Raw genomic sequence first — 15,475 nt, forward strand, 5'->3', positions numbered from 1 at the left:
TACCTGACAAGACTGGAAAAGATATAACAAATTTTCATGTATTGCAAGAAGAAAAATTTGTACTGATACCAGTGTATGTCCTACTGCCTTTTCACAGCCAAAATGAAGCAAGGATGAGAAGAGTGTTTTTATCACACAGGGAAGTAGTAAGTAAGTAGGAGTCACTGTATACCCCCAGGAAATAAAGCAGGTTGGAGAACTTCAAATGCTTTCTCCAAATATCCCCCACCTCCCCATCAGCCCCAGGCAGAGTATGTTCAATTGAGAACTCAGGGCAGCAAAACACACTGGTGGCATGACACTGAACTGGAGCACTTGAAAACCTTCATGAAGTTTTTCAAAGGTGTGTTTAGCAGCCTTCAAGAGTGAGACACAGGCAGCCTGCATGTTCCAAGTGCTCTTTCTAGAGCCAGCATTTTAAAGAAAAACACCTAAATCTATTCCATGGAAAAAAGTGCTACAAAAAAAATGGCCTCCAGCAGTCCTTGATGTCCTTTCTGTACGCCTCTGAGCTTTATTCTGAGTTAGCTGTACAGAATCCTATGAAATAGAGGCACCAAATGACCCAGATCTTTCTGTATAAAGCCAACCTGTACTAGCTCTTAAATTCTGAACAAGCAAGGGCAGTTTACATGAAGAAACGTTTACTTGGCTGCCGTTACTGAGGAAGTCTGAAGCCAGCTCTGGTCTCATGAGTCATAGCTGACTGTACTGCCACAGAATTCTTCCTGTTACAGCTCTCCGGTTTGAGGCCCTTGAAACAAATCACAAAGGCAGGTTTAAGTGTTTTTATAGATTTCATAACTTTCAAGAGCTCTCTTGGGCAGGAGGTAATATTCGAATGAAGAAAGTTATGCTTCCTAAGTCATTTTTTCACTGCTCTAAATGGTATTATTTTTCTACAGAAGGAAGCTGGAACAGTTTATAATAAATCCAACTCAAGTCTGCACATCACAACTATTAACTGTACTTATGCTGCTATTCTGATTTCAGAACTAAAAGCAAGTTGTTTTAAAATAACAAGTGGAGAACTAGGATGTTAGACAAAATACAGGTCTACAGTAAATGAGAATCACTGCTCTTTAGTTCTCTCAGACAGGAATGACACTAGTAGCATAAATGTGACTCAGGTGCTAGACAACTTTATATGAGTGCAACTGCTTCAGAGTTGTTAAAGCAATGCTGTATATTGCTATCAGGATAACTGCAGCTTACAATACACAGGTGTTATGTACTTTAATACTATATACAACCTAGTAAAGATAAATGCTGTGCTCATCTTCAGAGCTACAAAACTGTTTTATTGCTGAAGCTTGGACACAGTTTTTTTTTTCATGCAAGACTAAGAAATTAAAAATTAGCATAGCTCCATGTTGATTTTGCATTTAGCTAAATGTGCAAACTTGTTCTTGTGCTGCATGTAATTCTTAATACTTCATGATATTCTTGAATTTCTAAATTCCAGTCCAATTTAAAAGACTATTTCAAGACAGATTCCAGAAGAATTAATGACAATTTTCACATTCTTCCTACTAGAACACGTTATGTTTCTTTTAATTATCACTGCCCTAAGACTTCACAAGTGAATGAACAGTATCCATGTAAGAGTAAAAGCAAATATTAATGTACTGCCTGTTTTAGTCTCTATTATAATTGTTGCAGAATTGTAGGTAATGATTGCTTAAGATGAGGTGTTTTTCTAAAGGAATGCCTTTTGTGTTATGCAGGTTTTACAAATTTGTCTTCAGGTAAGTAGCTTGAAAGATCTGAATGACTGGTCAATTAACTTTTAAACATTATCAGAGACCTTAGTGATAGATCTAAGCTAAAATATAAAACCTGTTTTTTTCCCCCTTCTTTCAGAATAGCCTAAAGTAAGTGAATTGAACTCCTCGTTCTTTTTCCATCTAGGAAGTTATCAGTCAAAAAATTTAATAGAAAACTGAGAAAATGAACAGTGCTTTTTTCTGGTTCAAGTTATGGTTTTTTTTTGTTTTTTGTTTTTAATGACTCTACTTTGTATGCTATTAAAAACACTGGTTTTCAGCATTTAAAAATGTAAGAATCCTCACATGAGTAAAATTCACTTAAGATTCATTTTTCCATGTAAATGGAATTTGAAGTATTTTGAATGCTGATTCGAATACTCTCAGCTGTGCTGAGCTGGAATCTGTATAGGGTTAGGGTATATAATCCACTGCAGGATCACTTCTCCTCCGCTCAGGATATGAGTAGAATTGTTGCATTTTGTTTTTCAATTCCTCTGATGAGAAAATATGAAAATACCACATTGAAACTCTGAAGCTGTAACTGCAAGCCTGAAGTATCTTGTAAATGTAGTTGTCTTGATCAGTAGCAACTTTATTACTTCTAAACATAGAATCATTTTGGTAGGGAAAGACCTCTGAAATAAAGTCCAACTGTTAATAAAAGTGGATGTTAACAGTTAAGCCCTGGAAAATGAGATGCAAGCCAGGCTGTCATAAATGATGATTGTTGGTTCAGCGGGGCTGAATATATGCTCTTTTTTCCAATAGTGAACAGTGTTACTTTTTTACAGTGCAAGGTACAGCTCCTCTGCCAGTTTTTCCATCATTCAGGTGGAATTCAGGAATTCCTTCCTGCATCATTCTGAGGTTTCTTAAAATTCTCCAGTTCCACAATATCTGAACTAGCATTCTCTTCATCCACAGAAGAGAGATCAGAGAAGCTGCTGCATAACAAAATCTGTGTATCTCCCTATATGTTGTCATAGGTCATTCAGTGGGTTCCAGACCTACATGTATTCACTCAAATGGCAGAACCCCCTCTATGTTCTAATTTCCAACATCGTCCTGGAATGGTATGTATAGGATACAGTAATAAAGTGGAGGACAAGCAGTATCAGAATAAGCTCAGCTTTGTCTACAATCCTTGTTAATTTTGAAACAAAATTTAAAAAGGTGACTGTGCAGATGAGCAAGTGGAACTACTCACAACAGAAGAATGCATAACGCATGACAGAGATGCATAATTGATAACTTAGGAAGTGATGGATTGTTAAGTATAAACATAGAGGGTCTAAGATCTTATAAACTATAAAAACTGATATCCTCAGAAAGTAACTTGATGCAGTAGGAGAAGAGGAAGTTAGTGAAAGCAGTGTAAAATAACGGGTAGTAAAGTCAAAGACTAACACTATTTTTGGTGGCTATAGGCTTAACATAAAGCAGCAGGTATCAGAAACGAGAAATATTACAGTTTGAGAGATGAAACTAAAACTAAGATGAATATTTGACAGTGGGAACAAATTGGGGAAAAAAAAGTATGAACGCTTTATATGGGTGCTTGTGTTGAGATGCAAATTAAAACCTAAAGTTAAAGTAATTTGAGTTGTAGGGATGAAAGAATTACTTTTAAGAGTACCCATGAAAACTGTAATTCAGCTTCCAAATGAAAATCAGCACACGGAATTTGCAAGGGTTGTGATTATTCAGCTCAAGAAGAGCAAGTGAAAAATCTTAGCCAAATTTCAGGAAGTGCACATCTTAAAGTAATTTTTGCAAAGTTCTTCATCCTTAACAGATTCAAACTGCAAAGGAACATTTTTCCCTCGTACAACATTTAAAAAGACTGAAAACGCTGACTTACAAAAAGTTGTTGAATACAAGATAGTGAGATGAAAAGACATACAATTTCAAATTTATATTCTGTACAATGAGTAGCTCTTAAAATTCTTGAAAATATCTCTCAGTTAATCAAAATGCATTTAATTGGAATAATTAATTAATACTCAAAAATAATTTTACCTGACAAGGTAGGTTTAAAAACATCATCTCTTTTGCCCTATTAAATACTAAGGAGAAGTATTTAGTCAAGTTAGTATATTTCTGTCTGGAGTCATCACTCACTTTTTAGAACAGCCTGAACTACTCTCTTCTAAGTGTTCTCCTTGTTGTATCCTGTCTTGATGTTATTTTCTCTTAAGTATCATCCCTATATTTTTCCCTTGGAAGTTTCTTCCTTGCTTGAAGTTTGACTATGTGCAGCAAAAATGTTACCTCTAGTTTGGAACAATCCTTCTCTCTTCTTGTTCTTTCCAAGAACAATCTATGCTTATAATGACTTTCTAGATTATGGTGGTGGGTAAAACTTGGCTGGCTGCCAGACCCTCTGCCTGGCTGCTTTCTCACTCCCCCTGCTTAACAGCACAGGCAGAGAAAATAAGATGAAAAGCATGTGGGTTGAGACAAAAAAACAGGGGGACCACCTACCAGTTAACGTCATGGGCAAAAGGCTCAGGCAAAATAAATTGATAGCCAGTTAAAAACAGAGTTGGCTTGTAGAAAACAGGTAAAACAAAAGTCTCCTTCCTCTATCTCTCCTTTCTTGGTTTCAACTTTTCTCCTTCATAGCCAACTTTTCTCCTTCATAGCCAACTTTTCTCCTTCCTCTCAGCTCTCCCAGTAGTGAGAATGGGAATGGTTGCTGCAGTCAGTTCGTAACAGCATATTTCTAGAAGTCCTTTATCTTTCCACTTCTTCCTTGCCTTACTGGGGGTCCATCTGACAAGCTGCAGTTTCCTTCAAGGCATACTTCACTACAGTAGCGTGGGATCCTGCAAGGCCTACTGTGTGGCTTTCTGCTCCACCATCATCCTACTCATGGGCTGTAGGGAAATACCTGTGGTGCTGTAATCTTTTCCAGTTAATTGCAGTAAAATCTCTGCCCCTGTGTGTGAAGTACCTCCTCTTTCTCTGACCTGGATGTTCACATGGTTATTTCTCTGAGTTCACTCACTAATCTCCCAGGTTCTCCTACACAGCTTGTTCATTTGTTTCCTAATTGTCCCTTCCTTTATATGATTTCACTGCCACACCACCAGCTTAGCTGATGGAGCCCATTGGGGCCATATGTGGAACCATGTGTGTCCAGCACAGGGCAGGCCCCAGTGCCTTCACACAGAGATCTTTCTTAAATTTGCTCTCCCGGAGCACACCCAGCATCGCTCATGGTTGAACTGTGGCAGTGGCAAGGTCCCTTCCATAGCAGCTGGGTCTGACTGTGATCTGATATGGGGCAGCTGTTGGGCTTTGCTCATAGAGGCCAACCTTGCAGACTCCCCACTACTGAAACCTTGACCTCATTTGCAGATGGTCCTCTCTTTTAATTGTAAGTAAATTGCAGAAGTGTAAATTCAGCGTATGGCCTGGGAGGAGGGTGTTCAGTTTGTAACTAGATGTCAAGAAAAGCTCTTCCCTACCATATCTTACTAACAAAGTATATATTTTTTTTTCAAATGTATTTAGAGTTGCTGTGCAAAGAAAGGGAATGCATAAACATGCCTTTGAAAAGGGCAAATAGGTAATGGTCTTAAATTACAGTAAAAGTTGTTTAGCTTAGAGATAGAGGGATAAACTTTCTGACAGGTTATACAGAGAAGTAAGTTGTGCATGGTAGTGCAGGCTTTTCAGTTCTAAAAACTTTCTAACTGGATAAGCCATGCTACTGCTTTTAGCTCCTCCCAGATAACCTCAAATAGAGATCAGTTAGATTACTCTTAATGGAGTAAAAATTTTGATAGCTAATTCCTGTACGTTTGCTTTTTGAACAGTTTCTGGGAAAGTCTTCCATTTCTTTAAATGCATGATACCCCAGTGCAGAGCCAAAAGAGAGCCTGGCAGAAGAGTGATTGGGAATAGGTTTATAAGCTTAAACTATTGGTATGGCAGACTTGCTAATCTAAGACAGGTAAACATATTTCCTGTATATTGTAATAACCATGTGCAAAATGCATTTTGAAAAAAAAATGACCTTGGATGAGAAAACATGATGTGCCTTGTGTGTCTGTGTTCTTTGGGTTCAGTAAAAACAGCATACGTAATTAGTTTTAAAAATTGCTTTAATTAAGTAATTAATAGAAGTTATTGCACATGATTGTCAGTTTTGTTAGTAGCTGTTCTTTCTTTTGGAAGTTAAAATGGCTAGTTTGAACTTAGATCTAGATTCTTGAACAAATATATGAAGCTGCAAAAAAAAAAAAAAAAAAAAAAAAAAGGAGCTTTCATGTACTCCCGTTAAACTCAGAGCTCCTTTTTGTTTGATTTTGATTATTGGTTTCTGCTGTATCTCCTATTATTCCTCCCATAGATCTAAACCGGAAGGATTGTGTATTATATGTAAGTAGCTTTTAATTTTCAGATCCTTTGAAAATAATTCTGACTGGCACTATGGATTCTTCCGTGAAACGAACAAATGAGACTTGCTCTTTGGTTTTTGTTTGAGGAGTGTTTCGTGATTGATGTACAGTGCCTTAACTGTCTGCAAGATTAGCATACTGTAGTCTATCTAGTTCATATACTGCGAAGAACATTGACTGTTGTAGCCTTGTTGTTGGGGTCAGGAATTTGTGGACCTTGAGATCACATTACTTGCCTTAAGCTAAGAGCCTTTTTGCTTCCTGCCATATTTTCACATTTAGCAGATTTTTTTTTTTCATGTAGCAAAAAAAGTGAAGGTATTCAGCCGTAACAATAAGACTTTATAAAGAGTAACTTTAAATAAAGGGAAAAGCTGTATTCTTTTGGGTGTTGGCTAGGAATTTATTTTGACAATGTCAGGTGCAAGGCAGATGAGATTATTTTGTCCCCCTTTACATCTCATCTGCCTTCATTGTAAAGTTTAGGTGCATTGAATAAGTGGTATGGGAAAGGATTGAATGTTGCTTTCGATTATCTGATATTCTTGTCTTAGATGGCAAAAATAGCTGGAGGCTGAGAGTACAACAGCTTCCTTTTTTTCTCTTCCATGTCATTTTGCTGTAGTCAGTTTTTACAGTTCTGTCTTAGTGGGTTTTGCTATGTTGTTTGTCTTCCATCTAAAATCAGTACTAACAGCAATAACTTGAATTCATCTCTTGCTTTGATATTTTAAAAGAACAATAATAGTAGTGTACTTTGTTCTGTGTCCACTAGATGCTAAAAAAAAATTGGTTTGAAAGTATGAAATGTTGGTCAGTATTTGTGTTGAACACTTTTTATGATAATTTTTCTTTAATAAGAACATATTCAGCAGTTTGGCTTCTGTCTCCCACTTTTCATTTCAGCTTCTTTTTCAGAAAACAGACACTTTTCATTGTGAAAGTGTACATTAGTTTATTATTTGAGAGAGCTGCATAAAATGGCATTTTGAATCAAAGACAGGCTTTGCTAATTACCATGTTTGATTGTCAGAATATTCTGTAAGATACTGTTGAACATGTTACTAATTCCAGCTTTTCTTACACTCTTTTTTTCACAGCCCCATGACTTTGACGAATGCAGATTTGATATTAGTGTAAATGATAGTGTTTGGTATCTTCGAGCTCAGGACCCAGACCACAGACAACAGTGGGTAGATGCAATAGAACAACACAAGGTAAGTCTTATTTTCTTTCTCACACATTAGATATGGTGATCCTTGTGGTGAGTGATAAGCTTCCATGAAACTATATGTGACAGACAACTGTTCCAAGTTTGAAGCAGCGAGTGAAATACACTCCAATGGAATTTATTTACTTACCCTTCATAGGTAGGAGCTACAACTGTGAACCTTCTGCTAGCTTGAAAAAAGAAAAAAACTTGCATTGTATTTAACTGGCTTTTTAATGGTTTTGTCCGTTCTCTCTCATTACCAAATTATTTATTATCTGTGCTAGATGTTAAACTTCTTTGTCTTGGAGTCCAATGTTTTAGGTTATAATTCTGGTTTTATATGGTTCACATGTTTGTTCTACTAGCTGCTTTTATTCAATCTGATTGCTGTCTCTTGTGTCCTTGTCTTCTAAGACCCTACTCATCATCAGTCATTTTAGTTTCTTCTTCTATGCTTTTGAATTCCTTTTTTTTTTTTTTTTTTTTACTTAAAGGGTTTGAAGGTCAGATATTTTTAAAGAACATAATGCACAAGGCATATACTCTGTACAAGATAAACACTGCCTCAAGTTTTTAAGTTTAACTACAATACCCAGTATAACACAACATCGATATCTGGGTTACACAAGTGCTACAGGAATATAAATTAAAATAGATACGTAAGTAGGTACATAATTAATTTTACTTATATTTTACTTGTATTTTTACCTTGAGTTTCTCGAAGGAGTGTATGTAATTGGGAACTTTCAACTTTTCTTGGGGCAGATTTAAAATAAGCAGTAAAAATTCTTAAATGTTAAGTGCTGTCTTTCAGCAAGTTGTCCTTTTATAGGTTGACATCTGGCTTTCACTTTGATACAAACAACATGAAAACATACAAAATTAAGTTGCAAAACAAGGATAGTTTCTCTTAATCTCGTGGAAAAAAAATACCTAGCTAATCTGTGGGTATGTTTAAGACAAGAATGTGTTAATCTTGAAACACCTGAAGGAAATATCTCAAGAGGATGCTCCGAACAAGTTGTTGAATAACACATCCCTAGAGCTGACCTTTTAGAAGCTGCTTTTATAAGCATGGGAGTTTTCATATATGTGGGTACACATTTATGAATGACTTAGCAGATTATTTGGTTTGTTTTTCTTTTTTTCATGGAGTTTTTTTGTTGTTGGTGGTGGTGTTTGTATTTTCAAGTTTCCTGCATATTGCTTTTTAGTCTAGACTGCTTGCTGCTCGAGGCAAATAGCATTTGTCATTCTTACCTGGTGTGGGAGATATTATGGCACCTAATTTTTAAATAATGATCAAACTATGTGATATATTAAAGCAGTACATTATTTAAAAGCATTCTCTTAGTAGTATGCAATTAAATAACTTAATGAATGTAAGACAAAACAGGGTAAAAGGTAATACAGTCTTGTAACACTGGCTTGGACTCAAAAGTGTGTCATCACACCTCAGGAAGTCATGTTATTCTTACTTTCTTCTAGTGCAGTATTACTTGTCTTTATGATACACATACAGCTTCATAGGGTGAATGTTGTAGGTGTGTTGTGTAGATGCACCTGTTTTTTTTCAAACTGTTCCTACTAAAATACGTAAAATCTGAACACCAGAAGCCTTGGAAATGTCCGCATGTACATATTAGGTGTTTGGTCCAGTTAAAACATACATCTAAATCTAGCTTTTAGTCTGCTAATGCTTGTTGGAGACCATGTGTCTGACTTCTTGTTTCAATAAAATGTTTTCAAAATTAAATGGTTAGTGCTGTATTTTCCTATAATGTGCATATATCTTTGTAGAGAAAATATGCTTTGTAGTGAAAATGTAACATTCACAACCTGGAAGCTTGTCCCATTTCCTTTTCAGTTTGAATGAGGAAGAATTCAATGATTGCTAGTTTCAATGAACTTCATCCATCCTTCAATTTTTCTTCAGTTGTTTTAGCAGCTTTCTATCAGAACACCTGATGGAGAATAGGAGGCGATAAACCTTTGAGACAAAGTATTTCATTTCACTGAAAAGTTTGGAATTTTACCTACTTACTCATACATTTTCTGAAGCAATTTTCATGATCAGATTAATAAAACTCAAGCAAAAGTCCCTTTAAAAGCTATTGTGAGCAAATAAAATTTGCTTTTGTTTGACAAATGTGTTCTGGAATTGATACATAATAATGTGAACAAAACTGAGAGGAAATTATGTACTATGCAATCATTTTTATTAACTTGAGTACTGTGCTTTTTTGTTTTTGAAGCTCTTTGTTGTTTGCTGAGTGGGTAGCTAGTTCTTGTAGGCTGCTTAAGCTTTTTGCTAACAAAAGTACATTTGTGAGACTCACTGTAACATTGCACAAGGTTGTTTATCTTTAGAGTATGAAAGAGACTGGAACTTGACTGTTTCATTGTGTTCTGAACAGAGAAAACACTGATTTACAATGAACTTTAAATTTGTGTGTGAGTAGACTTAGAAAAACTTACTGCTTTGCAACACCAATGAGTAGCTGGTAGCTGAGAAATGCAAAACATCTAACTTCAAGCATAAAAAGTGTTAGAATTTGCTGCTGTTTGCTTTTATCAGTGTATTAGCCTTTTCTTGTACTGAAGTTCTTGAATGCAGATGAAATGTTTTAATTATAGCTTCTAAAGTGCTTATTAATTTCCTGGAACAGGAGGAAAGGGAAGTCTAAGAGAGCAGTTAGGCAAATGAGGAAAAAATGGTTCATGTGTAACCATGAGTCCTTTCTGCTAATGTTTCAATAAATGTACAGTGCGGGTAAATTACCTGATTGTTAGGGTGTGTCTCATTAGGGAGCTTCTCTGTTCTCCTGAGAGACTGTCAGGTCTGAGCTGGCTAATGACCTTTTCTTAGATGGATCTAATGTGAGTGCATTTGACAAAGAACTCAAAAGCAGTCTTGGTTTCCTTATTTCTCTGGTGTAAAAATATTGACAATGGAAGAGCACCAAGGAATTGGTGTTTTTGAAAAGTTACCCTCTTCTTAAATAATGCATACAAGGACTAATTCCCTCTCTGCATGGTAGTTTTAAAATGGAGTATGGAATTTGTAACACTGTTTGCTGTATGATGTGAGAAAACATCTGGGTGTATGTACGGAGGATGTGGACCTCAGTTGACTGCAGCTTCAGGAAAGCAAAATGAAAGTGTTCAATGTGGTATAAATAAACAAGATTTCCTTGTTCAAATACTCCTTCACATACTAACCTAATATTTTCGTTATTTATACTCTGTTTTGGTTGAATTAAAATGTATCCTTATTAATTTGCATTACTTTCCCAAGGCATAAATAACAGTAGGGTGAATGAGAATTACAATTCACCCTGAGCATAATCTGAATAAATTAACTCATTTTTAGCAAATTAGCTGAATTTCAAGACTTTTAAATTAATGATGTTTTGTGATGTTCATCTAACCAGAGTTGAACAGCTGCTGAGGATTTGTTTAGAAATGGAAGAAAAAGCCAGCAGGTAGATTTCTGAGGAGAGAGAGCAAGGATTTTTGAAAGTTCAGTGTTAAGTCCAACACCATACAAAGCAAAACTCCTAGTGACTAAAACCAGAGTATCTCTGTGTAATATGCACTTGAAGCATCTTTAGCATAACCCATAAAGTATTCCTAAAAAGGAGTCCTTAAGCCATCCAAATTGTTCCAAATCTAAAAAGGTACACTAATATCAGATTTCTTAAATCCACTCATAGTACAGAAAAGTCTCTGTGTGAAGTATGAAGGATACTGGGTAAAATATTGAGCTATATTAAAGTATTTCCTTAAATTAATCACACTTCTATCTAAGTAGTCGAAGTCTTATGTTTTTGTCTAAATATAAGAGGTTATACAAGAGTAACTTCTTTCAAGCTCAGGAAAGATCTTAAATTTCTCATGTAATTTGATGATATGCACCTGGAATATCTCAATTCTCTATTTTTTGTAATTGAAATGTTTCAACTTCCAATTGAGGCTTAAGTGCATCTGCCTATCCCTTCAACTAAATAGCCATTTCAGTAATTTCACATGAACAGTGCTTAAGTGAGACTTTTGTTTGAATACTGTATAAATATTTATCTACCACATTATTTGTTTGTTAGCCACACTAAAAAAAGATTTGAAAAATGCTAGTGAAGATATCTTTTCCATGCTATTTTGTTCTATTAGTTGGTAGCACCGCAAGAACTGTTTATGTTTATCTAGTCAGAAACTAACATCGAGTTTTATTTTTTGAAAATAGAACTCCATTGAGGTCTGTTATCAGCAGGATAATAAACTGCAGATAGGGTACTGTAACACATTGAATTTGTTCACAGGCTTTCAACAGTTGAGAGCTATCAAATTCTAAGACAATCTTTCTCCTCCTCTTACACATTTCTAGTTCTACCCCAAGACTGAACTAATCTATGTGTAATGCCAGTGAAGACATGCAAATAAATCCAAATCCAAATGTGCTGCATGTCTTAGTAAGATGATTCAAAATTAATAGAAAAGTACATACAGAGTAGAAATGCTGTAAAAACGTTTTTATTCAGCGTATTAACATAACAAACTTCTTAAAATCTGAAGTTAAACAAAAATCAGAGTTTTGCTATTAGTACATTAAATTTTATTTTGCTATTTGGCAGGTCTTTGTGGAGCCACTAAAGTAAGTTGGCTGTGTATTTATGTGGGCTATACTTACTTTTGTACAGAAACACTGTGCAAGTGATCTTCAGAAGTTTGCACTGTTTTTTTTGCCTTTAAGTATATTTTGGTAAGCTTACCGAATTGGAGTAAAGCCACTTCTAGCAGACAATATTCCTTGTAATGTTGATCAGTGAATGCTAGTTAGAAATATATTCTAGATAATTATTTTTTGAATAAATTGCCAAGAGTATTTTCAGAAATGACATATGATGGGAAGGAATGGAAATAGTCTCTTGCCATTTCTCCATCTACTTCCTCTCCTGGAATTCAGATGTTTCATTGATGTGTGATTTAAAAATAATTTGCTTTGTTAGCAATAGCTGTTGAGATCTGAAGAAGAGGAAGAATGTGGATACCTTATCTGTTCATTTTTTGGCATTTCATCCTAATATAAACCTGTCCCTACTCCCGCCTTCATATCAGCTCACAAGTAAGACTGGTCTAAACCAAAGCACCAGTGCAGATGGAAAAAGAGATAGTAGAGTAAGTAAATATTGTTCAACCTCGTCTTCATTTCCCAAGTTGATAAAGAAGACAGTAGGAAAGTGGTGATTAGAACCGTTTTTACTGATATTTGTGGCCTAATATAGGAACAAATTTGTTCTCAAGTTGTTTCGGTGTCAACCACTGCCCTTTCAAATTGATTGCCATGAGTTGCCATGTTCTACTGACTTTTGTTTTGCAGCACATCAATAGAGTCCAGATTTTTCATTTTGGTGTTGACTGTTTGGATCTTACAGGATATCATGTTAGTTTCTGTAACATTTTTTACAGCTAGTTATAATACAGATTATTTGTCCATGAAATGGATCTTGCATATAAGAAGACTGTTTAAAAGGACTTTGAAGTAATTAATTCTAAAAGGCGTTGCAAAAGAAGGTAAATGCTGGCATAAATGGAAAAGATAGGTGAGTTATGCACATCATTATATCTTTTTATTCCTGCTAGAAATCAGGGTGTTTGTTTTGCATTGTTGAAATATCCAGGGTTTACATGCTAACTGGAGCACAAGTCTTATAAGGAGCTTCTGAGGAAACTGGGATTATTTAGTCTGGAGTTGAGGAGCCTTAGGGAGATCTTATTACTCTCTACAACTACCTGAAAAGAGATGGTAATGAGGAGGGGGTTAGCTTATTCTGCCAAGTAACTGCGATAGGACAAGATGTAATGGCCTTAAGTTGTATCAGAAGAGGTTCAGATTAGATATTAGAAAAAATTTCTTCTCAGAAAGACTGGTGAGGTATTGGAACAAGCTGCCCAGGAAGGTGGTAGAGTCACTGTCCCTGGAGGTGTTCAAGAAATGTATTGATATGGCTGACACTGAGGGAAGCGGTTCAGTGGGCAGCATGATAGTGATCAGCTGAGGTTGGGCTAGATGATCTTAGAGATCTTTTCCAACCTTTATGATTCTGTAATAATTCTTGTTGTGATTACTTGTAGTTTTCAGTTTGTATAACAGATTTTTTCTGTTAGGGAATTTGTGATGATAAAATGGAACATCTAAGCTACAAATAATATAATAAGCTGGTGACAAGTGTATAATATTTCTCAAATACTTATTTACTAGTGAGATTATTGTAAGTAATCTCCCACTGGTCACTTAAAGCATATATAGTTGGTTAAATCTAGCTAAGCTTGGTGGGAGTTTTCTGAAAGTGCAAGGATTGTCATACTGTTCCAGGATCACTCTTGCCATGTCCTTTTGAGGCTTTGATTGGCAGCAGCAGTGAAACTTGCCTGTGAGGACACTTGAAAACTTGATTGTTAAGCTGTAAAAATTTCAAATCTCTTTTTAACAGACTTAAACTTTTATGCAAATTGCTGATGAGCTGTAAGGATCTGTGCTGAAAGGTGTTGCCAAAGCATTGTTCACTAATTTGAAACGAGAAAACTATGAATTGTTGCTCAGGCTTATACAGTAACTTAGATCTAGTCTTGCTGCAGTTCTGTCAGTCATTCATTGATATAAACCATGTAACTTATATCCTTGTATGTTCATATTTGACATCTCCCTTCAAAGTCAAATTTGCAAAAACACTCCCTAATAACTAAACAGAAAGCTAGGTCCAGTCATAATCTTCTGAACTCTGCAGTAATAAGCTTATTTATTTTGGATTTTGGCCTGAATCTCAGGCTGAAGTGGGAAATGCCCAACTGAAAGATGTTATTTTAATTGTGAGTAACTTTTAGCTTCTGAAGTCCATCAGTCCCTCAGCTGTAGATGCTGGCTTTTATGTTTTGTTCTTCAGTGATCCCTGACCGGTATGGTACCAGAAAAGAAAAAAACTGAAGAGAACTTCTCAAGGGTCTTAACATTAATTAATTAATTCCTCCCTTAAGGATGACTTTCATTTTATATTATTCAGTACTGTATTCATGTGTGGTGGTAAGTTAGACTACTGGGTATTGTAACTCTGTGTGGTCATGGGATCACTACATTATTTCTGCTGTTAGAAGGATTTCCTTCATGCATTCTCGTCTGCTCTGAGTTGTTCTGTTTAAAAGAGGTCTTACAGTCATTCTGGAGAAGAGATTACTTCCATCATTTTTGCTGCACTTAAGATTTCTTGTCTTTTGCATTAGACTGAATAGCTCCCCTTTCCTCAATCATTCTTAGCATGAACTTATTTTACAGCTCTCTTCCTTGTATGATTTTCGTCTAACCTCAGTTCTTACCTTTCTCTGAGGTACAGCACCAAAACTGGACTCATTGTTCTTATTGGTGATCTTACAAATGTTGAACAGAATGTAGGATTATTTTGTGGGTCTTGTAGACTATATTGTTTTGCAACACCATGTTTCTTTCACTTAATGAGGCTGTGAGCCACTAACCACTGTTTATCTTTAAATCTGTACTTTGTTAGTTGTGTTGTATTTGAGCAAGTAGAACCAAGAAATTTTACCATGTAAATCTAACGTTTTTTTCTTACAGTTTTTGCTGCTGTTCCATTACCTTACATTTCAAAAAATACATTGTCTCGGATTTTTGTTTTATTCCAGAAACAAATATTTGTGCTGCTTGGGTACAGTTCTGTTTCTGAACCAATGATTCTTGTTAATCTGTTATTTTCTAGCACATGGTGAGAATGGTGGCTGACTTAGTGATGAAAGACTACATCACTTAGCAGTATCACGCTGAGTTTGCATGCTACTCTTACGGGAGTTTCTTATCAGAAGCTATGTACATGTATGAACTTAACATTATCTTAAATCTTTGTGTCCATTAGAGCTGTGATCACTGTTGACCGTGTGTTCCTAATTAAAGTTTTCTCCTCCATCTTGTCTGAACATTAAGTAATAGTCTTCGTAATCTTAGCAGGGGTCCTGAACTCTCCTTTGAAACTCCTGCCCTCAAACAGCAGTGAACTTAGTTGAGAATTTACTTAACTCCT

The 15,475-nt window shown here is 35.7% G+C and overlaps 1 protein-coding gene across 2 annotated transcripts in view; it reads left to right on the top strand.

Annotated features, from left to right (window-relative positions):
- CERT1 (ceramide transporter 1) overlaps nt 1-15,475 on the top strand; it is a 75,372-nt gene that overhangs the window by 16,802 nt on the left and 43,095 nt on the right. For both annotated transcript variants that reach the window (XM_085214507.1, XM_085214508.1), the window contains exon 3: nt 7,279-7,395. In XM_085214507.1, coding sequence (XP_085070633.1) covers nt 7,279-7,395 — 117 coding nt within the window. The remainder of the gene's footprint in view (nt 1-7,278; nt 7,396-15,475) is intronic.

This window comes from Meleagris gallopavo, chromosome Z (assembly GCF_905368555.1).
Source record: "Meleagris gallopavo chromosome Z, MGAL_WU_HG_1.1, whole genome shotgun sequence".
Taxonomy (NCBI): Eukaryota; Metazoa; Chordata; class Aves; order Galliformes; family Phasianidae; genus Meleagris; species Meleagris gallopavo.